General features: G+C 51.7%; 1 protein-coding gene across 2 annotated transcripts in view; it reads right to left on the minus strand.

Annotated features, from left to right (window-relative positions):
• Window positions 1-937: 937 nt before the first annotated feature.
• The window catches only part of LOC123346102 (E3 ubiquitin-protein ligase TRIM39-like), a 32,285-nt gene continuing 8,102 nt past the window's right edge, over window positions 938-25,120 (minus strand). Inside the window, exons 7-9 of one of the 2 annotated variants that reach the window (XM_044983322.1) lie at window positions 6,342-6,362; window positions 5,740-5,766; window positions 938-2,844 (exon numbers count right to left, since the gene is read on the minus strand). In XM_044983322.1, coding sequence (XP_044839257.1) covers window positions 2,285-2,844; window positions 5,740-5,766; window positions 6,342-6,362 — 608 coding nt within the window. In that variant the 3' untranslated portion in view covers window positions 938-2,284. The remainder of the gene's footprint in view (window positions 2,845-5,739; window positions 5,767-6,341; window positions 6,363-25,120) is intronic. The other variant, XM_044983323.1, reaches the window with a different exon arrangement.

Below are 25,120 nucleotides of genomic sequence, written 5' to 3' on the forward strand. Positions count from 1 at the left end.
TGCACAGCTTCCTCCCCCCAAACACTAATGAGGTCCTGCAATTCGCCAGTGCTCCATGCTGGGGCTCGTTTGCCGCGTGGAGGCATGGTCACCTGTAAAGATTAACTGATTGCACTCCACACCTGGCTGCAGCAAACAGGAAGGAGATTTTTAAATTTCCCGGGGCATTTAAAGGGCGGGTCACCTGAGGCAAGAGCAGTAGAGTGCAAACTGATGAGCAGAGTGGCTGAACAGGAATTCTGGGATAACTCCTTATTCCCTGGAGGACAATTAAAGCGCTGGTGAGTGTCCACACCTGATGAGCAGCGCTGGATCACCAGCGCTACACTCCTTATACCCCAACCCGGATGGGTTTTCAGCCAGCGCTGCAACTCCCTGGTTGCAGCGCTGTTTGTGCCCTGCAAGTGTGGACGGGGTGTAATTGCAGCGCTGGAAAGCCTCCACCAGCGCTGCAACTTGTAAGTGTAGCCAAGCCCTTAGTCGCTTGGTGTAGTGTCTGTAGATGGAGGTGCAAGAGAGAGAGAGCATGGCAAATGTCTCTCCCTTTTATCATGTCCTTTCTCCCCGCTCCCCCTTCAGACTTAGGTGAGCATTACCTCATTGCAGTCCCAAACTGACCAAAGGAAGGGGGGGTGACTCCCTTGAGAGTCTAACAGAGACTTTTGTTACTGCCAAGGCCAGTGTCCTTTGTTCCTGTGAGGCTGGGTTGGGTTTGTCCCATACACCCCAATGAGATGTGAACCGCCCCTCTGCTCTTTAAGCCCAGAAAAAAAATCTCATTTTAAGCCATGAGGATACATTTTCAGCCTCATAACTACATACATGAAATTATAATCTATAACATTACTGTAACAACTACTATAACATCACTATAACAACCATGCTCAGTGCAACGTGAGCCTTCCAAAGACACCAGCCATGACAAACTTTAATTGGTTGGATACAACACAATCATTTTATAAAGATGAACATGGGGGTGTAGGGTGTTCCCCAGAGGTACAGAGCATCACAGTGTTGGACAGAACCCAGAGAAATTGTGATGAATTTCCTGGAGCAACTTTCTTGTCTTTGTACTCTAAACCTCATATGACAACAAAAATATCACCCTTTCAACTGATTTATAGCCAAGAAGAAAAATTTCCTTATAAAGATTAACAAAATTTCATGTTATGTGTCATTAAGTGCCAGGGTCTTTAATACAATTAAGTTAATTTGTGATGATTCGGTAAAGGAACACAACCCCTTCTCTATTTCTTTATCAAACTACATTTGTTGTGTCTTTATAACCAAGAACATGAAGAGCCCAGCAGTACATTGAAATCAACAGCAGTCACTGACAGTACATTGCCTGCAAATAATATTTCTAAATAAAAATAAATTAAAAAATGGAGATTGTAGGAGAGATTTCTATCTGTAGGAAGAGAGCATTTGAGGGTGGGGACCATGTTTTGTTAATTGATGAGAGAAAAATAAAGACAGGGTCATATCTTGATTACTGTTTATATGTAGCTAGAAAGTTAAAAAATCACATGAATTAATGCTGACAGAAGTTCAAATATTATATTGTGTGAGTTAACTTAAATATATTGCTTAACTAATTTGATCATTTTTTCATCTATTAATTGTCAAAGATGTAGTGCAGGAGGTGCGTGTATGTGCCCTGCCTGCCAGAGAGAACCAGTCAAGGCAATAGAGAGAGGTGGGGAGGGAGAAAACAGCTACACATGTCTGTAGTTGTGATGTTTATGACACATGTACATTGTAACTGAACAACCCAATCTGACAATTTAATAGTTTATTTTGTTAAGATAAATATTTTGGGTTTCTTGAAATTTCACAGTTGAAATACAAATGACGCTATTTAGAGAAATTAAACTTCAATATAGAATTGAGGGAAGAATAAAAAAATGTAAATAATTCCATTTCTAAAAATATGTTTAGATGCTTGTTTTTGAAATACTATTGAAAGGTAAATTAAACTATTCTTGTATTTACACCTTGTTACAATAATATTTTCTAAATTAGAATAAGCTTTTTTTTATTTTTTAAGATTTCACAGGGGCAGAAAATTCTGACAGGAGTGAATGACTCCATCCACCCCCATCTGCTACCCCTGGGGTAGGGGATGGGGAAAAGTGAGGGCTGGGGGTTCCCAGGTGAAAAGGGAAACTGGCACCATCAGGTCAGCACAAAAAGTCCAGTTGCTGCAGTAACTGGCCTCCTCCACTGGGGGCGGGAAGAGCAGCAGGGCTGGGAGGGGTCAGTCTGTGCCATGGGGTCACTGTCAGGGACCGAGATTCCCTCCGGCCTGAGCTGGGACCGGGCAGATTATCAGGGGAGCCGCGTTTGTACCCCCAGCACTGAGACCAGGACAGAAATAAGGGCGGAGCTTCCCGGAGAAGGTGCCAGTGAAAGTGAAGAGATGGGACCTGTCAGTCACATTGTAAAACGAGACTTCGCCCGCCTCATAGTCCAGGAAAATCCCAAACCGGCTGGGCCTGACGCTCATTGGGATGGAGGTCTGGGGGGAGGTGCAGGCCTTATATTCCCCATCCCACAGCCCCACGGCCCAGTATCCATCCTCGGGTGTGGCTGTGACCCACCCCTTCCTGCTCACAGATTCCCTACAAACCCCCAGAGCCCACTCAGCCTTGTCTCCCACCTCCACCTCCCAGTAACGTCTCCCGCCCGCGAACCCCTCAGCGCCCAGGACAATGGGCATAGGATCAAATCTCTCAGGGTTGTCGGGCAGATCCTGGCGTGTGTCTCCGAGTCTCACATGTTTCCGATCCCCAGACAGGACGAGGTTGGGATTTGCCGTGTCTGGATCCAGAGTCACGTCCACTGGGGAGAGAGTCACAGAGTCAGGGCCGGGGGCAGGGGCTGGTCACTGGGATCAAAGGGAAATTAACTTGTGTCCCCATTAATCACTGTGGGGGGAGGGGTTGTTGCCTGAGGGGAGTCAGGGCCCCTCTGCCTGGAGGAGACAATGGGGGGAAAGGGCAGGAGGAGCAGGGGAGGGGTGAGAAGGTGTCAGTGGAGGCGGGGGAGGGAAAGTGACAGACTGATGCTGGGGAGGAAAGGGGAGGGGGAGGTGATAGGAGCAGAGGGGGCAGGGAGGGACATGGGGTGGGGCAGGAACAAGGGCAATGGGGTGATAAGGGAAGGGAGCGGCACCAGGAAGATAGGAGTGTGAAGGGAAGGGCAGGTTCCAGGGGGCTGCAGGGGGTGGGGGGAGGGGTGGGCACCAGGGCAGAAGAAGGGGATGGACCTCAAGGGGCACAGGGAAGCAAGGGAAGGGGCAGGCACCAGGGGGCAGAGGGGGGTGAGGAAATGGGGGAGCTCCAATGGGGCAGGGGAAATCAAGGGGTGGGTGAGCTCCCAGGGGTGAGATGATGAGGAGTGGGGGAGGTGGAACCATGTGGGGGGGGGAGCGAATGAACAGGCATTGGTGCCAAAGGGGCAGAATGGGGGGTGAGGGAGCAGGTGAGCAGAAGGGGGCAGAGAGAGGGGTGTGGAGAAGGGCAGGCCCTAGGGGGGCAGAGGTGTGTGCAGGGAGATGTGGGCACCAGGGGGGCAGAAGGAGGATGAAGGGAGGGTGGGGCCCAGAGGTTAGGAGAAGGGGAGGGGAGGGGTGGGGCAGTGCTGAGGTGAGGGGAAGGGCTGAGACCAGGGGTGCGAGGGAAGGGACTTGCACCAGGCAGGCAGAGGAGGCAAAGGAAACAGCAGGCACCGGGGAGGCAGATGGGGCCAGGGTAGAGCTGGGACTTGGGGCAGAGGAGGAGCTGGCACCAGGGGACTGGAGGGGTGGTGAGGGGTGCAGGTGTCACGGAGCCAGAGGGGGAGGGGAGGGGCAGGGGTCAGAAATAAGGAGAAGGTGGCATGGGCGATGGTGGCAGAGGGGTGAGAGGAGAGCAGGGTCAGTGGGGCAGAGGGTGGGGAGGGGCTGGGCACCAGGAAGGAAGGGGCCAAGGGGAGTGTCAGGTGTTGGGGGGCAGGAGGAGGGAAGGGGCAGGCAGCAGGAGGGTGCGTGGGGGAGGGAAATGGCAGTTGCCGGGGGATTGAGGGGGTTGAGCAGAAGGGCAGGCACAGGGAGGGCAGAGGAGGGGAGGGACAAGCACCAGGGGGCAGAGAGGGGTGAGAGGCAGGGCAGGTGGGTAGAGGGAGGTGTTAGGGGAGGGGATTGGGGAGAGGCAAGTGCCAGGGGGTCAGAGTGGGGCTAGAGGAGGGGTGGGCACAGGGGGGTGAGGGAAGGGGCGGGTTCCAGGGGTCAGAGAGGGTGGGGAGAGGGGCAGGTGTCAGGAGGGCTGAGGGGAGTAAGAAGGACGAAAGTCAGGACAGCCGAGGAGGGTGAGGGGAGGGGTAGGAGACATGGCACAGAGGAGGGAAAGGGGAGAGGTGGATGCCAGGACATAGCGGGCGGTGAAGTGATGGGTGGGCTCCAGGGTGCAGAGGATGTTTGGGGAGAGGGGCAGATGCCAGGAGGGCAGGGGGAGAAGGGATGGGCTGTTCCAGCAGGGTAGAGATGGGTGGAGGGCAGGGGCATGTGCCAGGGAGGCAAAGTGGGAGTAGAGGGGCAGGGGCCCAGGGGAGCAGAAAGGGAGTGAGAAGAGCGGGAGGGATGTTGGTGAGGGGTCAGAATAGATGCTGGGTTCAGGGTCCCTCACAGGGGTGAGGGAAGGGTAAGGGAGGGGCAGGAGCCCCTGATCTCACCCCCACAAATCAGGCTGAAAATGGCGACTTGGCTCCAGCCTGAACTCTCTGCCCAGAGCCATTTGTCCCATGGACGATACTAGCGGCACAGACCCTCTGCAGCTGCACCTGGGCATCTCCCAGAGTGGATAATGGTCACAGAGACCATCTCAGACCCCCAGGGGCTCAGGTGTCTCCATCTAATGACTTTGCCAGCCACCCCCCTCGTGCCGGGGGTACGAGTGGGGTTCAAACCCCAGCTGCTGGAGCTCTGTGTATCGAGGATACAAAGACATCACAACGGCCATGTGAGTCCCCCCACTGTCCTGCCAACGTGGCTCAGCCCTGACACCTGCTGGAACCTCTCCCTGGGGAGGAACCGTCCCTGCGGCCTGTTCAGGCCTTGGCTTCCCTGAGGAGATGGTGGCCAGAGCGCCCCCTCCCTCCCAGCTCTGTGTGGTAGGATACCCCAGAATTCATTGACCCCTGGGCTACTGGTGCTGCTATGTGTGCGCATGTCACCTGGGCTTGCTAACCTCTGCTGGCGCTGCCCAGTCTCCCCCAGCATGCACCAGTGCACACAGAGGTCAGGCAGCAGGCTGGGTGTGAATGTAAAACACAGCTCAGCCACAGCTGAGAGACAGGAAAGCTGCCATGTGGGCACAGTTTGTTTTACTTGTGTCCGTGAGTTTCACAGTCTGGTTATAAAAACATCTGCCTCTGCACCGGGGACAGGGCCTGCCTCAGCCCAAAGCCATGGAGACACTGACCAGCTCTTAGCCCTTCAGAGTGTTCTAGAAGGAAATTGCAGGTTAAAGGCCTGTATGAGCATGGAAACCCTGCTGTTGGGAGGGGCGATTTGAGCAATTTAATGCCTATTAAGGTTAGGTGAGATAATGTCTATCAGGCACGACCCAGATACCATATTGGGAAGGTGAAGTGGAGGGAAATTACTCAGCATTTTTCCAAAGCAAAGGAGCAGAGAGCTCTCAGGGGCTGGTGGGGTTTTGACAGATCTCATTTCAGCAGAGCTTACAGCACAGTTACCTGCATATTGTCGGGCTTTTTCCCAACCTGAAATCAAGCAAATAGAGAGAGATGAGAACTGCCCTGAACACAGACTTGCTGAATAGAAAACAATCTCTAACAAAGTTTATGATAAGAGAAAATATATTTCTGTATGATAACTATCTATTAGCAAAACCACAAATTTATTTACCTGCATTTAGTAGGGCTCTTCTCCACTCTGGCTTTGGCTACACTTGCAGTTCAAAGCGCTGCCGTGGCAGCGCTGCCGCAGCAGCGCTTTGAAGCGCTTTGAAGCGCTAAGTGTAGTCAAAGCGCCAGCGCTGGGAGAAAACTCTCCCAGCGCTGTCCGTACTCCACCTCCCTGTGGGGAATAACGTACAGCGCTGGGAGCGCTCCCAGCGCTGGGGCTTTGACTACACTGGCGCTTTGCAGCGCCGCAATTTGCAGCGCTGGAGAGGGTGTGTTTTCACACCCTGCTGCAGCGCTGCAAATTTGTAAGTGTAGCCAAGGCCTCAGAAACCAAACACAGACAGAGAGACGAGACCTCCCCTGAACACAGACACTCCGAATACGATACAATTTTGTAGCAAGGTTTATATTAGGAATAAAAGGCAACTTACTGAGTTCACCCTGCAGTTTCTCTAAAAGTAAAGCAAAGAGAAACAAGTAAGCATATGATAAAAGAAAAAGGAGGCTATTCAACAAGTTCCCATACCACACAAACCAAACTGACTCTCAGTTCATAGTGAGAGCTCTGAATACCTGCCCTGGGGGAGGGGGTGTCTATGGAACTTGTAAAGTTTGAGATTCCCCCTCCCTTTCCCTTTGTTCATTGCAATGGGTCTCACCTCTCTCTGCACAATGTGCCTCTGCAAGTGAATAGCAGGAGAGATGTGTTACAAGGTAGAAGATTTATCTGAAAGTATTGCAAGCTCATCGGCGTCATTTTTCTACTGGTAGAAAGTAGAACACACACAGAGGCTCTGCCTAGCTATTCCCATTGCGAGCATTATACTGGGGACACAAGGCCAAGTGCAGGTAAAACACTGAGGCTATGGCTACACTTACGGTTTGCAGCGCTGGTCATCCAGCTGTGCAGGGCCAGCGCTGGTGTGTGGCCACACTCACAGCTACCAGCGCTGGTGTGTGGCCACATTTGCAGTATTTGCAGCGCTGTTGGGAGTGATGCATTATGGGCAGCTATCCCAGCATTCAAGTGGCTGCAACGTGCTTTTCAAAAGAGGGGGGTGGAGTGGGGTCTAGTGTGACAGGGAGCGGGGGGAAAGAGAGAGGGGATTTTTGGAGTCAACACTGTGTGTTTAGCTTCCTGCATTGAAAAATCAGAAAATGTTCACGAGCCCTTAGTCTTAACTCTTAATTGCAAACAGCCTGCCTCCAACACGGACTCCCCGCTGTTTCACTCACTCCCTGTGGTGTACTGTGACAGGGAGCGGGGAAGATAGAGAGAGTGGATTTTTGGAGCCAACACTGTGTGTGTTAGTTTCCCTGGATTGAAAAAATCACAAAATGTTTGCGAACCCTTAGTCTTAATTGCAAACAGCCTGTATCCAAAGCTGTTTCTCTGTCAAGCAAACTGCTTGCCTCTCATTTGATCGTTCACAGCCAGGTACAGATAGCTCCTGTTTGCTGTGATCAGTGTTTGTTTTTCAGATAAGCAGTTCAGCGGAGCTCCGATCTTCACAACAAAACAAAGAGAGGCTGCATAACAAAACAAAGAGAGTAATTTATAAAAGCATTCTGGGATACACCTTACACCCTGGAGGCCAATCACAGCGCTGGTGTGTGGCCACACTTGATGACCAGCGCTGGTGCTGCAGCGCTGGAATCCTTATTCCCCATGCTGAGTGAGGTGTACGGCCAGCGCTGCAGCCAGGGAGTTGCGGCGCTGGAAGTGCCCTGCAGGTGTGGCCACTTACTAATTGCAGCGCTGGTGGAGGCTTTCCAGCGCTGCAAATTGCCAGTGTAGCCAAAGCCTGAGTAAATGGTGTCTCCTTTCCCCTCTGGCCAAGTGAAGGGAGGCCCCACACTGAACTCGGTGGCGTTTCTGCCCGTCTGTAATGGGAGAACTTTTGAAAACCACGTCCCATCAGCTCCAGTGTTTCAGGGCATGTTCTAGGCTTCAGTGGGCAGAAACCTCCTGATTTTGGTGAAAACCAGAGAACTGTAAAAGCCTGATTTCCACTAAAATCACCATTTGATCCCTCAAGATACAGGATGAGGCAGTGACCTCAGGGTTAGGGTTTAAGCTGTGAGTGAGGTTAGAGTTAGGGTCAGCAGGCCCCTCATTACACTCCAGTCATCCCCTCCCCAGCTGCACTTATTGCCCCAGTGTCAGCCAGACACCCAGCTGGTCTCTTCACCCCCGGAGTCCAGCCAGGCCATTCTCATCCCTGCCCTGGTCTGAACGCTATTGATTTGGGTAACAATGAGAAAAGCCTGATTTTAGTGGAAATTAATTTTTCCAGTTTTCTGCTTTTCACCAAGCTCGATAAGGTTATGGCCAGAGTGGGGAGAAGAGGGACCCAGTTGAAGGGGGATGGAGATGGGGAGGAGCCCAGCCGGGATTACTACTGGGCCTATGTAATCAACAAAATGTGCTACCCTCTTGTTAAAGATTTGCCACATAATTATGCTCCATGACTTAAACTCTCAGGGTGAGATTTTGTGCTCAGAACCTGCAGCCCAGGAGCATGTGAGGGCTCAGGCAACTTTAAGCCCTGCCCTGTGTGGAAGCCAGTAAATAATTAACAAGGTTTTGAAGAGATCTTAATGAATGTTAGTTAGCATGAGTTAGGTTAACTGTGACCCTGGTGACGTGAGGAAGCAAGATAATGTAAGACAGAGTGAATTGTGTGAAAGTTATTACGACCTTGCAATGTGCAGTCTTGCAGTCTTGTTTTTCTAGTGAGATAGCAGAAAAGCTTATGTATAAACAAAATGTATTTGTTGCTTTTTACTGTCTGTATTATTGCTAGAAATTGTCTGTAAAAGGTATAAAGGCTTGCTGTGATTGTTTACCAGTTGAGAGACCTGTCCAGGACCCTGTGTCCTATGGCACTCTCTCCCTCCATGGTAATTACTGGAGAAATAATAAAGTATTTGATTTTGCTGCATCCAAACAAAAAGTGAGAACTGAGTTTTTCTTCGACAATTTGGGGGCTCGTCCGGGATGGCAACGCCCACGGACCCACAGACAACTACTACGGATCATTCCCCTTCGAACCCCATGGCGCCACATGAGAGGTATGAGACCTTTTGAAATCTCTATTGGGGTATCGGAGGAGGATTTTCCCTGAGGACGTCTGTCTCTCTGTTGGGCTCACGCCATCTGAACTTATTGACTGTGCAGCAGGATCAGATGCAAAGTGGTATTGGGGAGAGGCCCCAATAAGGTTAGTTTATTGCAGTACTGGGAACTGCTGAGTTGGCCAAGGAAATGCATAAGGTAATGCATAAGGTAATGCATAGGTAAATGCATTAGAATGCACCGGTGCTGAGGGGTTTTTACCGCCTCAAGAGGGGTTGTCATACCGCCTCATGGTATTGGTCCGGACCAGGTAAAGATGCATCATGGTTTAAAAAAAAAAAAAAAAAAAAAAAAAAGATAAAAAGGTTGAAAAAGGGTTAAAAAAAGAAAGAAAAAGAAAAAGGAAGAAAAAGAGGCCTTGGTGTGTGTGTGTGTGTACACCAGTGTGAGTGGCTGTTACCGGGCTAGCCCAGTAACTAGTGGATCTTTAGGAGAGCCGACCCACGGTGGGCTGACTCAGCCTGGCATAGTCCGGCGAGGAAGCTGCCTGGGTCTAGGAGTGTGTAAACCCATCTTCCCTCCCCTTTCCTTGTGAGTCGCTCCTGTGTGAGTGGAAAATGGGTAAGGGACTGTCTAAATATTCCACCTCACCCCCTAAGGGTGCCCCAGCATATTACATGTACGTACATTATGGTCCTAAAACCTGCAGGTATTTAAATGATTGGAATCTGTATACGCGTGAAAATTCATTTAAACAATGCCCATTAGAAGGTACCTTCAATCTAGATAAGATCATATATCTCAGTGGAGCTTTAATCACAAAGAAAAACCTCTGTTACAGTGTGAGCAATTTGTGTAGGAACGGGTTAATTTGAAATTCGGCTTAGCCCTGAGATAAGGGAGAAGTTGTTTTGTCTTCAAGGTCATGAATTAGTGCGGACTATGCTAAGTGCTAAGTAAAACTGCTTCAGCCCCAGCTGGTTGTGGAAAATAAAAAAGGCAAAAAGTAGTTTAAGTTACGAAACTGAGATTGCATTTGCAAAGCTTAACGGTTCAGTGAGATCCAACAGTTTTTGCAACCCTGAAGCCGGATAGGCAGCTGACCTGAACTGGAATCTCTGAAAGAGACGCCGCAGGAGATTCCAGGGTGTAAAAGAACAGCCATCCCAAGAGTGGCAGCATGTTGGAAATGCTGGACAAGCTGTATACAGGATAATCTCCCGTCCACCTATTTCCCTTCTCTGAACATTATACACAGACATGCCAGTCTGGATATGTGTAAGTATTAAAGTGGCTTAAGGCTTGGGGCATTCATATTTTTCCCGAGTGATGTGGGAGCATTCCCAACACTCTCCATTGTTGTTTTATTATTTTTAATGAAGCTTTAAAATTTGGATATATGGTGTGATTTCTCTATCTACCCCCCCCAGTCCTGCAATGTCAGTTTGATCACCTGACATAAGGGATAATTGGTAACAGAAATTTGTCACAGTTTGGTGAGCAATAGAGAATTGGAAAGCACTGTAGAATTTACACCATCTATCTGTTTTACCCTTGTTAGTTTATGTTTGCTTTGTTTGGTACTGTTGGTGTTTTGTGTTAAGAATAGCATGATTATAGGTGAGCTCTAATAGAATAAGGAAACACTATTTGGTTTTGGTGCACTATTTAGCTTTGGCTCTGTTTTGTTTAACCGGTTACTGATGTTTTTCTGCTCTGTTCATTTGGGCGTTAGGTGTGTGAGCGGAACTGAACTTCTCGTTCGTAATTCATCAGGGTGGAAGCCATGTGTGCGATGAAGCTCTGAGGTTGTCCTGAAATTTTACAGTCCCGCCCCCCCCGTAGCGGACAATATAATAGAAGTAGAAAAATTTGGCTTAGACTGTAATTTTCTTTGTTTTTTGTGTAATTTTCTTTTCTGTTTAAGTGTCAGCAGACAAATGGGTGGGTCTCTGGGTATGCCCCCAAAGGGGTTTGGATTATGTGTTAAGTGAATGGCCATGTATTTTTGCCCAGGTGGCAAGCCTTACTAGGAAGGACTCAGGTAGTCTTGTGAGTCGAAATGTTTTGGGGACAAGACCAGAAGGGTGGGGGCTAGTTGAGTAGCCCACCCTCCTAGCTAAGAACTGGTTGTGGAACACGCTCGTGTCCATGGACAGGACGATTCAGTGAGGAAAAAAGGATCGGGCCCAGGCAGGCGGGCAACAGACAGAGAGATTTGGAAACTTTTGAGGGTGTAGTGGAAAGAAGAAGTAAGTGAATATAAGCATGAGGATTTCAAATACTCAGAAGGATATTTGGAATGGTGATTTGCATTGGTAAAGTGGCTGTTGGAAGGAGAAAACAATTGATTTTTAAGGGAAAATGAAAAATTGACTCTGTGTTTGCTGGGGGGAACAGCACTTGAACTTTGTGAAAAAGCTGAAGAGAACAGTTTTTTGGTGTCTTTGACATATTTGTGAATGAATTCAGGCAAAGAAATTATTAGATTGCACTCATTTGGCTATGAACAATTTTGTTAAATCAGTTGAAGAATGTATACAGTGCTATGTAATGACATTGTATTAGGCCCTACAGGCACTATAAGTGGTGATGTTTTCTTTCAGTGTTTAAAAGCAGGAGTTAAAAGAAATAAAAAGCAAGCCGGAGAGCATCTGTGTTAATGCAAATTAACTAACTGATAAGGTAGAGGCCGCTGAACCAGGGCTGTCTAAGAAGCACATACGAGAAAATATGGGGTAATTCCTCTGTTTTGCCTAGAATCAACAAGAGTATTTGTATATTTTAAGTATTTAACTGCCCCGAAGGGGTGGACCTCTGTTTTTGTCTTTCAGATAATCAAAGAACATTAATGCCAGCTACACAGCATTCAACATACTATGATTTACTGGCAGTCACAATTATGTTGTGTGTTCTATGTTCTGTTTTGTGGTGTTTTGCCAAAAAAATTGTTGTGTTTAATATTTTCATGAGATGGTCTGATTTGACATCAAGCGAAAATGTTGCATTGCAATGCAGATACTTGTTTTCTTCAACTTAGAGTACAAAGTGTTTAGTTATATCAGAAAAATGTGATATACTAAAGTCTAATACATTTTCTTAAGTAAGAGAAAGAAACTACATTGGCCAAATCTTTTAATTGAGAATTGTTGTTAAAATTTGCATACTGACAGTCTTTGGACGCAAGGAGATGAAAAGTTAACCCACTCCCCATATTGTACGAGGGATCCTTCTGGCTACCTCAGACTTTTAGCCAGAGGGCTGGGGATGGTGGATAGCTATTGGACTAGAAGTTATATTAAGTGAACTTCTCAAAGTGGGTGTGCTTGTCCTGGCTTGTTCTTCCAAAGTTCTGTAATAAGGTTATTTTAGTGAAAGGGTATATGTGGCATACATTGAATGATAATACTTCTGTACTGTATAACAGTACTGTTTATGTGTTCATGGTATGAAAAAGGTGTATAATTGAAGAGTAAAAGTTTCCTTTGTAGGTTAAATGAAGAAAAAAAAAAAAAGCCAAGTAGAGAATGGCTAACATGCGCTGGCCCCAGTCAAGGACACCGCTTGGCTGCCTACCAAGGGAAGGGGGGGGGGAAATGTTTGCTGCAGTTACACGAGATTGGTGTGCAGCGGCCAGCCCACTCTCCTCCTTGGGGACCTTTTGTAAATATTCAGATTGATTTTATTTCGATGTCTACATGTTGTGGTTATGGATATGTATTTGTTTTAGTTGATGTATTTACCAATTGGGTTAAAGCTTTTCCCTGCAGGAAAGCAGGTGTCAGGACTGTTGTGACATTTTGCTTAAAGATTTTGTGCCACGTTTTGCCATCCCTGTGGGTATCAACAGTGATCGTGGAATTCATTTTTACTGGACCGATTGTGAAGGAGTTATGTGCAACTCACTGCCCTCACCACCCACAGTTGGGACAGTGGAACGCCAGAACGGGATTTTACAGAATAAACTGGGCCAGATTTGTGCTGAAACGAACTTAAGGTGGCCGGATGCCCTTCTTTTGGCACTGAGGTGTATGAGAGCCATTCCCAATCGAACGACTGGACTCAGCCCTCATGAAATTTGACAGGACACCCAATGCTGACTACCAACTGCACCCCCGCTAACCCCAGCTCAGATGGACATTCATTTGCTGGATAACATAATGCTTAAATATTGTCAGGCACTAATGAAATGTGTTAAGTCTTTTTATACACAGGTGATGGAAGCACTACCAAAGGATCCTGTGCAACCTTGCCACTCATTGGAACCAGGAGCCTGGGTCTACATAAAGATCCATCAGCGAAAGACTGCCTTGGCTCCATGCTGGAAAGGCCCTTTCCCAGTCCTGCTGACTACCGACACCGCTGTGAAGTGCCACAAACTGACTGCTTGGACCCAGGATTCTCACTGCAAAAAGACCCCTCCACATCAGAAGAATTTTCCTATTGATGATTAGCCTATTCTTTCTTTTAGTTCTACTGTGCTTCTGGACAGCAGGGAAAAAGCTCCCTTGACCACTGACAGACCAACTGTGCCTTTAGACTTTTCTAGAAAAGAGCACAGCTATTACAGGGTGATATGTGCTGGAAACCTCTCCCCTGTAGGATGCTAAACCTCGATTGTTTTGGGAAAGAAGAAGACACACTCACTCCACTGACATTGCCAAAGTCCAGGAATTCCTGACTGAAAAGGACACTGAGAACTGACCCTGGTGAAGAAACAAAGAATTACATACTGGCAGGAAGAAATTTGTGGGACCCATGCTTGGGACTGTGGTATTAATTGGATTTTGGGGTTTATTCTACAGGCTGCGCCCTGTGTTCTGGATAAATCCTTCAGTATGTATTGCCCTCCCTAATTGGATTTTACCTGACATTGCCCTTATCCAGTTTTCTACATACCCAGATTGCTCACAAGGGGCTACCATTAGATTAGCACAACAAAAAGGCCTGGGTTATTTCCTCTGGACAAAAAGGGAATTGACCAGATCCCTGTGGGCTGGGTTATTTCATCTGGCCAATAGTGTAGTAGCCATTTGGATTATTCTTCCAGGCCAAGAACATGATAAGAAATTGGGGCAACTAGAAAAGGCCACTAGTCTTATTTTTGAAGCTCAGCTATCTTCAGTACAGGCTGGAGTTGCTGAGTTACATGTAATTTCCACCCTTAGTTCTATGACCCAGAAGTTACTGACAGAGATGGTATTGAATATCACTGAGGCTGGGAAGGCATTGCAGTGGGATCTGGACTAGACTTGGCCCACTGCCCTTACAGACGTCAGGAGTACCATCTGATCTGTGGTCATGAAGACATACTTGGACACTTTCTGGATGGAAGTGTGGACATTCACAGTGCTCCTTCCAAGCATATGGACCGGTTAGGGTGGGTGTGGGCTCCCACATACCAAATCCTGCTGGGTCCATGGGGAGGATGCCTGTGGGACTGTAATTGTTTACCGAGACATCTGGGGAAATTAGACCACCTGGTATCTCCAACTGATTTCTAGACAGCACCCCTGGAATGACACCTGACATTTTGGATAAGAATAGAGAGTCAATGGATATTTTGGCCGTTAGAACCACCACAGCTCAGTGTATCTATAAACTGAAGCTAGGGGAAGTTGTCACTGTTTATGACAATATTTGTTGAGAGGGTGGAGGTCAAGGAACTACCCTGACGGGACACCCATTTTTTCAAGCTAATGATAGCTGTGTGTGCGTTAATGACACCACTTTACAAGATATACATATTGATCTTACCACTGCTGCAGGCAATCCTATCATTTCCTGGCCTGCAGATAGAATGTTACATGTAGCTCTTAGATTTCAGGTATATTTTAATTGGACTAGAATAGTACCTGATTGGTTTCAAAATTTGCTTTCATTGTTACCAAAGGTTCAAAGAATCTCTGAATTGCAAGGGCAAATTCCCATGTTTTAGAATGTATATCAAGCTGGAAGGAATGCCTTTCATACAGCTTATAGAGTGTTTACTTTATGTACTAGGTATGATGTTTTGTGCTTTGTGTTCACGATTGTACAACAGCCCCATTATATTATTCCTATAGGATTGTTATTATTTGTAGTGTTGTTAGTTAATTTAGGATTATATTGTTGTTGTTGTTGTAAAAAAATGTAATCATAGCAATACCTTTCATGTTCATGCTAATCATGCATTGTCATTACGTCCCATGACGGTTGACATGTTTGCTGTAGTATCTGAAGTCCATGGTTTCATGCGAATTGAGATTTGAAATTGTTTGTTGTACTAGAAGTACAAAAGGGGGGAGTGTGGAAGCCAGTAAATAATTAACAAGGTTTTGAAGAGATCTTAATGAATGTTAGTTAGCATGAGTTAGGTTAACTGTGACCCTGGTGACGTGAGGAAGCAAGATAATGTAAGACAGAGTGAATTGTGTGAAAGTTATTACGACCTTGCAATGTGCAGTCTTGCAGTCTTGTTTTTCTAGTGAGATAGCAGAAAAGCTTATGTATAAACAAAATGTATTTGTTGCTTTTTACTGTCTGTATTATTGCTAGAAATAGTCTGTAAAAGGTATAAAGGCTTGCTGTGATTGTTTACCAGTTGAGAGACCTGTCCAGGACCCTGTGTCCTATGGCACTCTCTCCCTCCATGGTAATTACTGGAGAAATAATAAAGTATTTGATTTTGCTGCATCCAAACAAAAAGTGAGAACTGAGTTTTTCTTCGACACCTGTATCCTCCTGATCCTGGGTGCTCTGGATGCTAAATCAACCCCCGCAGCAATGCAGGGCTTGTCTGCATGGGAAAGTTACACAGGTACAAGGTAAAGTGGCCATTTAAACCGCTTCTGTTACACCAGTATATAGCTCCATGGCAACACACACATTCCGTAAGAAGAGTGAGTTTTTCTGACTTAGTTTATGTAATATCAGAAACAGCTCCTGGCTGGCAGCGAAGCAGAGCAAACTCACAGAGGCGAGACATCAGGAGCTGTTGCTCTCCTGCCCTCCCCTTACACAGCCCAGGCAGGGAAAGTGACCTGGGATGCAGGGAACCTTGACATCGCTCCTCCATCGCGCCCCCCCCCCCAGCCCCTAGGGGTGTGCAGAGGGAGGGAATCCCCAGCTGTGACGATCTTTACATTGAGTCCCAGCCTCCCTTTGGCGTCATTCCGATTGTCTCCCCCTACCCGGCAATCTCTAGTTTACTGACATCTAGTTTGATGACGTCCTTGTCATCTGGACCCCTGGGAAGGAGGCCCTTGAGGAATTCCACCAGGATTTCAATAATTTCCACCCCACCATCAACCTCAGCCTTGACCAATCCACACAAAAGATCCACTTCCTGGACACTACAGTGCAAATAAGCGATGGGTCACATAAACACCAGCCTATACCCAGTGATGAGCTGCCAAAATCTTAACAACGGGTTCCCTATAAAAAGTTCTGATTTAAGGGATGTGCGACAGCATGTATTTTTTTGTACCAATAGGGTTACCATACGTCCATATTTTCCCAGGAGGTGATTTAAGAACCGAAAAGCCTGACATGTCCAGGAAAATACAGATGTATTTTAACCCTACCTAAAGTTCTTTTTTAAAAAGATGGGGCTGAACTAGAAATGAGCTCCGTTTCACATGTGTGGGTGGTGATCAGATGTCCCTATTTTATAGGGACAGTCTCAATTTTTGGGTCTTTTTCTTATATAGGCTCCTATTACCCCTCACCCCCGTCCCGATTTTTCACACTTGCTGTCTGGTCACTCTAGGGTGTGCACATGTGTGGGTCCCAGCTGCTCCCTGCCCCCCCCCTCCCATTAAAGCAGGTGTGCAGGGTTACTGCCCTGGGAAAAGACGGTTACTCACCGTAGTAACTGTTGTTCTTCAAGATGTGTTGCTCCTATCCATTCCATTTAGGTGTGCGCGCTGCGCGTGCACGGCTCTCCGGAACGTTTTTACCCTAGCAACTCCGGCGGGTCGGCTGGGCGCCCCCTGGAGTGGCGCTGCCATGGCGCTTGTTATATACCCCAGCCGGCCCGTCCGCTCCTCAGTTCCTTCTTGCCGGCTACTCCGACAGTGGGGAAGGAGGGCGGGTCTGGAATGGATAGGAGCAACACATCTCGAAGAACAACAGTTACTACGGTGAGTAACCGTCTTTTCTTCTTCGAGTGATTGCTCCTATGCATTCCATTTAGGTGATTCCCAAGCCTTACTTAGGCGGTGGGGTCGGAGTGAGACATGGCCGAGTGTAGGACTGCTGAGCCGAAGGCTGCATCATCTCGAGATTGTTGCACCAACGCGTAGTGGGAAGTGAAGGTGTGCACCGAAGACCAGGTGGCCACTCTACAGATGTCCTGGATGGGCACATGGGCCAGGAAGGCGGCCGAAGAAGCCTGTGCTCTTGTTGAGTGAGTGGTGAGGCGGCATGGGGGGACGCGAGCAAGCTCGTAGCATGTTCGTATACATGATGTCACCCAGGATGAAATCCGCTGCGAGGAGACCGGCTCGCCTTTCATGCGATCGGCAATCGCCACAAACAGCTGGGCCGAACGCCGGAAGGGCTTCGTCCGATCGATGTAAAAAGCGAGGGCCCTGCGGACGTCCAGGGTATGGAGCTGCTGCTCGCGAGGTGAGGCGTGCGGCTTCGGGAAGAAGACCGGAAGGAAGATCTCCTGGTTGCTGCACCTTGTCCCCGTGGAAGACGGTGTACGGAGGACCGGCTGTCAGGGCGCGGAGTTCTGAGACTCGTCTGGCAGATGTGATTGCCACGAGGAAGGCCGTCTTCCAGGTGAGGTAAAGCAGAGAGCTCGTGGCCAGGGGCTCGAAGGGTGGTCTCATCATTTGGGCCAGAACCAGGTTTAGGTCCCACGTTGGGGTTGGACGACGTACCGGCGGGTACAGACGGTCTAGACCTTTAAGGAAGCGGGCAACCATCAGGTTGGAGAAGACGGACCGACCTCCCATGGCGGGCCGAAAGGCCGCCAGAGCCGCCAGGTGCACCTTCAGGGAAGAGATCGCAAGACCCTGTTCTTTCAGGTACCAGAGGTAGTCGAGGATGGTCGGGATGGGGACCAAGAATGGGTTAAGACCTCGTTGGTCGCACCAGATCGCGAAGCGTTTCCACTTTGCAAGGTAGGTAGAGCGCGTCGAAGGTTTTCTACTTTCGAGCAGGACTTGCTGCACCGCCGACGAACAACCCCTTTCCACGCTGGTCAACCACTCAGGAACCAGGCTGTAAGATGCAGGGACTGCAGGTTCGGGTGACAAAGCCTGCCGAGGTCCTGGGTGATGAGGTCCGGCCATAACGGAAGTGGAATGGGATCCCGAACTGACAGCTCGAGCAGCAGGGTGTACCAGTGCTGTCTCAGCCAGGCCGGAGCGATGAGTATTACGCGGGCCCTGTCCCTCCGAAGCTTGAGTAACACTCGGTGCATGAGTGGAAACGGGGGGAACGCGTAGAGGAGGGGATCCGTCCATGCCAGGAGGAATGCATCTGAGAGGGAGCCCGGAGCTTGACCCTGGTACGAGCAGAACCTGTGGCACTTCCTGTTCTCCCTGGAGGCAAACAGGTCTATCTGGGGAAACCCCCACCTTTGGAAGATTGTGTAAGCCACATCTGGGCGAAGGGACCACTCGTGGGAGGCGAACGACCTGCTGAGCTGGTCGGCCAACGTGTTCTGCACCCCCGGCAGAAAAAACGCTTCTAGGCGAATCGAGTGGGTCACGCAGAGGTCCCATAGGAGCATTGCTTCTTTGCAGAGCGGGGAGGATCGGGCTCCGCCCTGCTTGTTCACATAGAACATCGCTGTTGTGTTGTCTGTGTACACCGCTACACAGCGGCTCTGCAGGTGGGCCCGAAAGGCGAGGCACGCTAAGCGGATCGCTCTCAACTCCCGGACGTTGATGTGGAGGGAGAGCTCCTGGGCCGACCAGAGACCCTGGGTATGCAGGTCTCCTATGTGAGCACCCCATCCAAGCGCCGAGGCGTCTGTGGTCAGGGTGACAGACGGGCGAGGAGGGTGGAACGGGACCCCCGCGCAGACAACCTCCGGATCCACCCACCAGGTGAGTGTCTGGAGAGCAGGCTTCGTAACCGTCACCACCATGTCTACGGGGTCGCGATGGGGGCGGTACACCGATGCCAGCCACATCTGGAACGGGCGAAGTCGCAGCCTTGCATGCGCGGTCACGAACGTGCACGCTGCCATGTGACCCAGTAGGCGCAGGCAGGATCGCACCGTCGTTGTAGGGAATGCCTGCAGGACCCGTATGATTGAGACCATCGTCTCGTGCCGAGGACGAGGGAGGCAGGCTCTGGCTAGCTTGGAGTCGAGGACCGCTCCTATGAACTCCACCTTTTGTGCTGGAGTTAAGCTGGACTTCTCGGCATTGATGAGCAGGCCTAATGAACGGAACAGATACAGTATTTCGGTCACCTGAGCTGTTACCAGATCTTGGGACCGACCGCGAATCAGCCAGTCGTCTAGATACGGGTACACATGTATCTGGCGACGGCGGAGGGCTGCGGCCACGACCGCCATACACTTGGTGAATACCCTCGGTGCGGTGGAGAGGCCGAAGGGCAGTACCGCAAATTGGTAGTGAGCGTTGTTGACCACGAAGCGCAGGTAGCGTCTGTGGGGGGGGGGGGGTAAATTGCCACATGAAAGTATGCATCCTTCATGTCGAGGGCAGCAAACCAGTCTCCTGGATCCAAGGAAGGAATAATGGTCCCCAAGGTTACCATGCGAAAGCGGAGCTTGCACAGGTGTCTGTTGAGCTCCCTAAGGTCCAAGATGGGTCGAAGACCTCCCTTCGCTTTGGGGATGAGAAAGTATCTGGAATAGAATCCCCTGCCCCGCCTGCTGTGAGGCACCTCCTCTATGGCACCCACGCTCAACAGAGTCTGGACCTCGTGTAAGAGGACTTGCTCGTGAGAGGGGTCCCTGAAGAGGGACGGGGAAGGTGGGTGGGAGGGAGGGGGCGAGACAAACTGTAGGCGGTAGCCGTGCTGGACGGTGTTGAGGACCCAGCTGTCTGATGTTATAGAGCGCCACGCCTGAAGGAAGCGGGAAAGGCGATTTGAAAATAAGAGGGATGGATCCTGGGGGGAGAGTGGTGGGCCGTCCTCGGGCGTCCCATCAAAAGGCCGGTTTTGGGCCTGGAGGGGCCTTGGAGGAGCCCTGTGCCTGGTTACGCCGACCCCCCGACGGTTTGCGGCGGTAGGGGGCCGCCCGGCGGTTGTTGAAGGGCCTGGACCTGGCCTGGGTGAAGGGCCGGTAGGGCTGCTGCCGGAATGGCCACCTCTGGGTGGCTGGCGTGTGCATGCCCAATGTCCGAATTGCAATCCTCCCATCCTTCAAGGTCTGTATCCTCGAGTCCGTCTTTTCGGAGAAGAGACCCTGTGTATCGAATGGGAGGTCCTGGAGGGTGTATTGCACCTCCGGGGGCAAGGTGGAGGATTGCAGCCACGCAATGCGCCTCATAGTTGTCCCGGAGGCCATAGTTCTGGCTCCTGAGTCGGCGGAGTCCAAGGCTGCCCGAATCAAGGTCCTGGAGGCCGTTCTCCCCTCGTCCAGGAGCGCCGAGAACTCTCTGCGCGAGGCCTGTGGGGTCAGCTCCGAAAATTTCTCCAGGCACCCCAAGATGTTGAAAGTGTACCTGGAAAGGAGTGCCATTTGGTTAGCGATGCGGAGCTGGAGGCCCCCCGCTGAATATATCTTTCGCCCCAATAGGTCCATGCGCCGCGACTCCTTAGATTTTGGCGCGGCGGCGGGCTGGCCGTGCCTCTCCCGGTCATTCACCGATTGGACCACCAGAGAGTCCGGGGTTGGGTGCATATACAGGTACTCGTACCCTTTGGGCGGGACCGAGTATTTTCTTTCCACCCCGCGCGCCGTGGGTGGGACGGATGAATGCGACTGCCAGATGGTAGCATTGTTCCGCTGTATCGTGCGGATAAAGGGCAGTGCCACCCTCATTGGGGTCTCTGCTCCCACGACATCAGTCACTGGGTCATCGTCCTCTGGCACCTCCTCAATTGGCAGGTTAATCGCCTTTGCCACACGGCGGAGAAGGTCCTGGTGTGCCTTTATGTCAATAGGCGGGGGTTCGGATGTGGATGCCCCCGCCACTGCCTCGTCGGGCGAAGAGGACGAGGAACGGCCTGGCAGCACCTCATCAGATGCCTGCTCTGCCCCTGGATGGTCAGCCGCCCCGGGCTCCGGTCCCAGCGCCGGGTCTTGAGGCGAGCTGGTCTTTCCCGTTGGAGACGGTGGGGGCCTGCTGATTGTGGCCTCCGGCACCGAACACTCCGCACCCGCCTGCCTCGGTGGAAGGGGAGGCCCTCGCTCGTGTTGAGCCCAGGGAACCCAAAATCCCCACTGTTGGGACCCATGGTCACGTCCCTGCGACTCTGCCCTGAAGTCCACTGCACTGCCCTCCGGGGAAGCGATGGAGGGTTCATGAGAGGGCCAGGGAGGAGCTGAGGCGGCCCCCGAACGTGTGACCGATGCCGGAGTCAGGTGCCTAGCCGGCGTAGAAGGTCGGCGTCAGTCCTCGCGTGACTTAAGCGGGGAGCGGGACCTGCGTGTGGTGCGGTACCGGGATCTCGACCGGCGGCGCCGGGAGCTCGACCGGCGGCGCCGGGAGACCGACCTTGACGGCGATCATCGGCGTCGTGAGTGGCTCAGGGAGTCTCGGTGCCGAAAGCGGTCTTTGGAGCCGGACCTCCTGTGGTGCTGGTGACTCGGTGACCGGGATCGAGAGCGGTGCCGGTGGCTCGGTGAACGGGACCGGGACCGTCGCCGGGAGTGCGACCGGTACCGCGATTGAGATTGCCTGGACTGCGACCGGTGCCGAGACGGGGAGCGGCGTCGCGACGTTGATCGTCGTTCGGATCGGGATCGGCGCGGCGGCGACCGTCTCCAAGAGTGGGACCGGGATCGGGACCGAATCCTGGAGCACCGTCCGTCTCGCTTGTCAGGGGAAGGAGGCCGCATCATCGGCGGTTTGCCCAGTGACTTAAGCGCCCGCACCGGCGGTGCCGGGGGCCGGAGGCTGGGAGCTACCGCGAGCTCGATTAGCTCCCTCGCCGTCTCAAACGCCTCAGGCGTGGACGGGATCCGCAGCTCTACCTCGGTGGGTACCGGGGAGCTGGGTGGTGCCGGACTTGACGGCCCGTGCGGCGCCAGAGTCGACGGCACCGTGCACTGCCTGTGCACTGCCTCAGCCTGTACCGCTTGTGTCGGAGGTGGCTGGGCTAACGGTCTCTGCGGATGCTTTGCGGAGACCGTCTTTGGCGCCTTATGCTTCCTTCCTGGGGAGAGGGAGCTGTGCCGGGACGTCGGTGCCGGGTGTCGAGGGGCCTCGGCACCGGAGCGGCTCGGTGCTGCTGGTGCGCTGCTCGCCGAGGAAGGCTTCGGCGCCGGTGGAGTTGGCGCCGGAGGCTGGAGCGAAGCCTCCATCAGTAGTTGTTTGAGGCGAGAGTCCCGCTCCTTCCTCGTTCGGGGTTTGAAGGCCACACAGATCGGGCACTTTTCAGTCCTGTGTGACTCCCCGAGGCAGCGAAGGCAAGAGTCGTGTGGGTCACTCACCGGCATGTGCCGCTGGCAAGCCGCGCAGGGCTTGAATCCCGGTGCCCTGGGCATAAGCCCGTACCGGGTGTGGAAGAAGAGGGGTTAACCCCTCTAATTCCCTACTTACACTATTAACTACTAAACTTATATAACTATATAACTATACTAACTACTAAACTAAGTAACGAACTATATATATAGGAAGAGATGGAGAAACGCTAGGGCTGTGGAGGTAAGGGAGCACTCCACTGTTCCAACTGGCCGTCACGGGCAGTAAGAAGGAACTGAGGAGCGGACGGGCCGGCTGGGGTATATAACAGGCGCCATGGCGGCGCCACTCCAGGGGGCGCCCAGCCGGCCCGCCGGAGTTGCTAGGGTAAAAATGTTCCGGAGAGCCGTGCACGCACGGCGCGCACACCTAAATGGAATGCATAGGAGCAATCACTCGAAGAAGAACACTTTCTAATTCTCAGGGCCGTGAAGCTCTGGACCCGGCTCCAGGGGAGGTTGTGGGATCCCCGTCACTGGAGGTTTGTAAGAACAGGTTGGACAAATCCCTGCCAGGGATAGTCTAGTCCCTGACCTAGCGTGAGGGGCTGGACTAGGTGACCTCTCGAGGTCCCTTCCAGCCCTGCGTTGCTCTGGCTCTAGGTTACAGTAGTTCCTGGGGCTGGGCCCTGGGGGCTCTAGGCCTGGTGAGTGGCACGTGACAGTGTTAACAGTTAGTGACCATGGCAGCTGGCAGCTCAGCATCCCTGCCAGGGGCCTGGGCTGGCATGTGGCTGCCTGTACCTGGCTCAGCAGCGTGTTACTGGGCCATATGGACAGGACCTAGGGTTGGCACCTGTCCATAGGGTTGCCAGGTGTCTGTTTTTTTATTGGGACGCCTGGTCGAAAAGGGACCCCAGCGGCTCCACTTGGTACCACCGACTGGGACATTAAAAGTCTGCTCAGTGGCGCAGCAGGGGCCCGGGGCTAAGGCAGGCTCCCTGCCTCCCTAGCTCCATGCAGCTCCTGGAAGTGGCCACCAATTTACTTCCCTGGAGTTTGAAACTTTTCTAGCAGAACATAACCAAGTGTCGGCCATGGTCAAGCCTCCCTTTGAATACAGGTTGGCTCTGGGGGTGGGGGGAAATGTATCAAGAGGGCTGGTCCTTTTAGGGGAGTCAGGGACCAGACTACCTGTGACAGGCTCCTGTAAGGGAGAATGAGACAACCCAGACCAACCTGGAAGTCATTAAATCCCTAGGTGGCTAGTCGGCAGTGAAACAGCTAATGAGGCTGATAAAGGGTAACCAGGGCTCAGCTGAAGGGATCCTAGAGACAGGAAGCTGCTGAGGAGATGAGGTCCCAGGAGAGCTCACCAGAGCAAGGAGCCTGGAAGGGGCTCCTAGAGCAGTGCTCCCCAAACTGTGGGTCGTGCCCCCTCAAGGGTGTGGAGGAACATTTGCGGGGCCTGACAGGGCCTGGACCAGCCCCCATGGGTGGCGGGAAGGGAATGTCACCCACCCCTGCTCTGCCCCCAGCTCCACTCCAGCCCCACCCTCAGCCCCAGCTGCACCTCCGGCCCCGACTTCAGCCACCCACTCCCGGCCCTGCTCCAGGCTGAGAACCCAGCTGCAGCCGCAGCCCCAAACACGGTTCCGCCCCCAGCCAAAGCCCCCAGCTTCCGGCCCCAAATGCGGGTCCACTCCCAGCCATGGCCCCCAGCTTCTGGCCCCAACTGGAGCCCCGTTCCTGGCCCAGTTCCTGACAGCAGCTCCCAGGGTGGGGGCGCAAACCAGGTAAGGGAGGGCAGGACCAAAACAGTTTGGCGACCACTGTCCTAGACAGAGGAGCTCCCCTAAGGGGGAGAAGCTGCCAGAGACAACAATGACAGCAGCAGCTGTAGCAGGACAGAGCCCTGGAGAGCTGCCCCTGGCTGGAGAAAGTGGATGCAGAGAATAAAGGCACAGTCTGAAATGACCCAGCTCCAGGAGTGGGGGCTGGAGTCGTCCGATTCCACCATGGAAACTAATCCAAGCCCAGCTCCGGGAGGGACTGAGGGCTCCTGACTTGAGGACAGTGAGGAGCTGGAGTGAGAGCTGGAGGCTGGAGCAGAGTGAGGGAAAAGATTTTATTTCGGGGTTTACTTGGACTCAGAGCGGACCCCAGCAGGGGACTTTTCAGTCAGATATTTTGGACTGTGAGGTGTAATTTAAGGAGTGCTGAAGAGAATAAACTGAGGCAAGATGCTTCCCAAGATACCAGCCTCAGCCATTTCAGGATATCAATAACAACACTCACTACCCAGCCCCCAAGGGCTGCATGACAGCGCGGGGCCTTCCCCATTGCACACAGGGACCTGGGGATCAGGGAGCCCTGGTTACTCTGCCCCACACATTCACCCAGAGACTCCCCTGAGCTGCTGGACCCGGGTCCCTGGGGTCGGAGCACAGGCAGTCGAGTGGCACTGACTGGTCGGGGCTGCTGGGGTGGGGGGAAGGAAAGGGTTAATCTCAGCACGGTGGCACTTTGCTGCCCAGCCCTGGCTGGTCTCTGCCCTCTGGGTGCAGCTCAGGGCGTGTGTCTCT

This window comes from Mauremys mutica, chromosome 12 (assembly GCF_020497125.1).
Source record: "Mauremys mutica isolate MM-2020 ecotype Southern chromosome 12, ASM2049712v1, whole genome shotgun sequence".
NCBI lineage: Eukaryota > Metazoa > Chordata > Testudines > Geoemydidae > Mauremys > Mauremys mutica.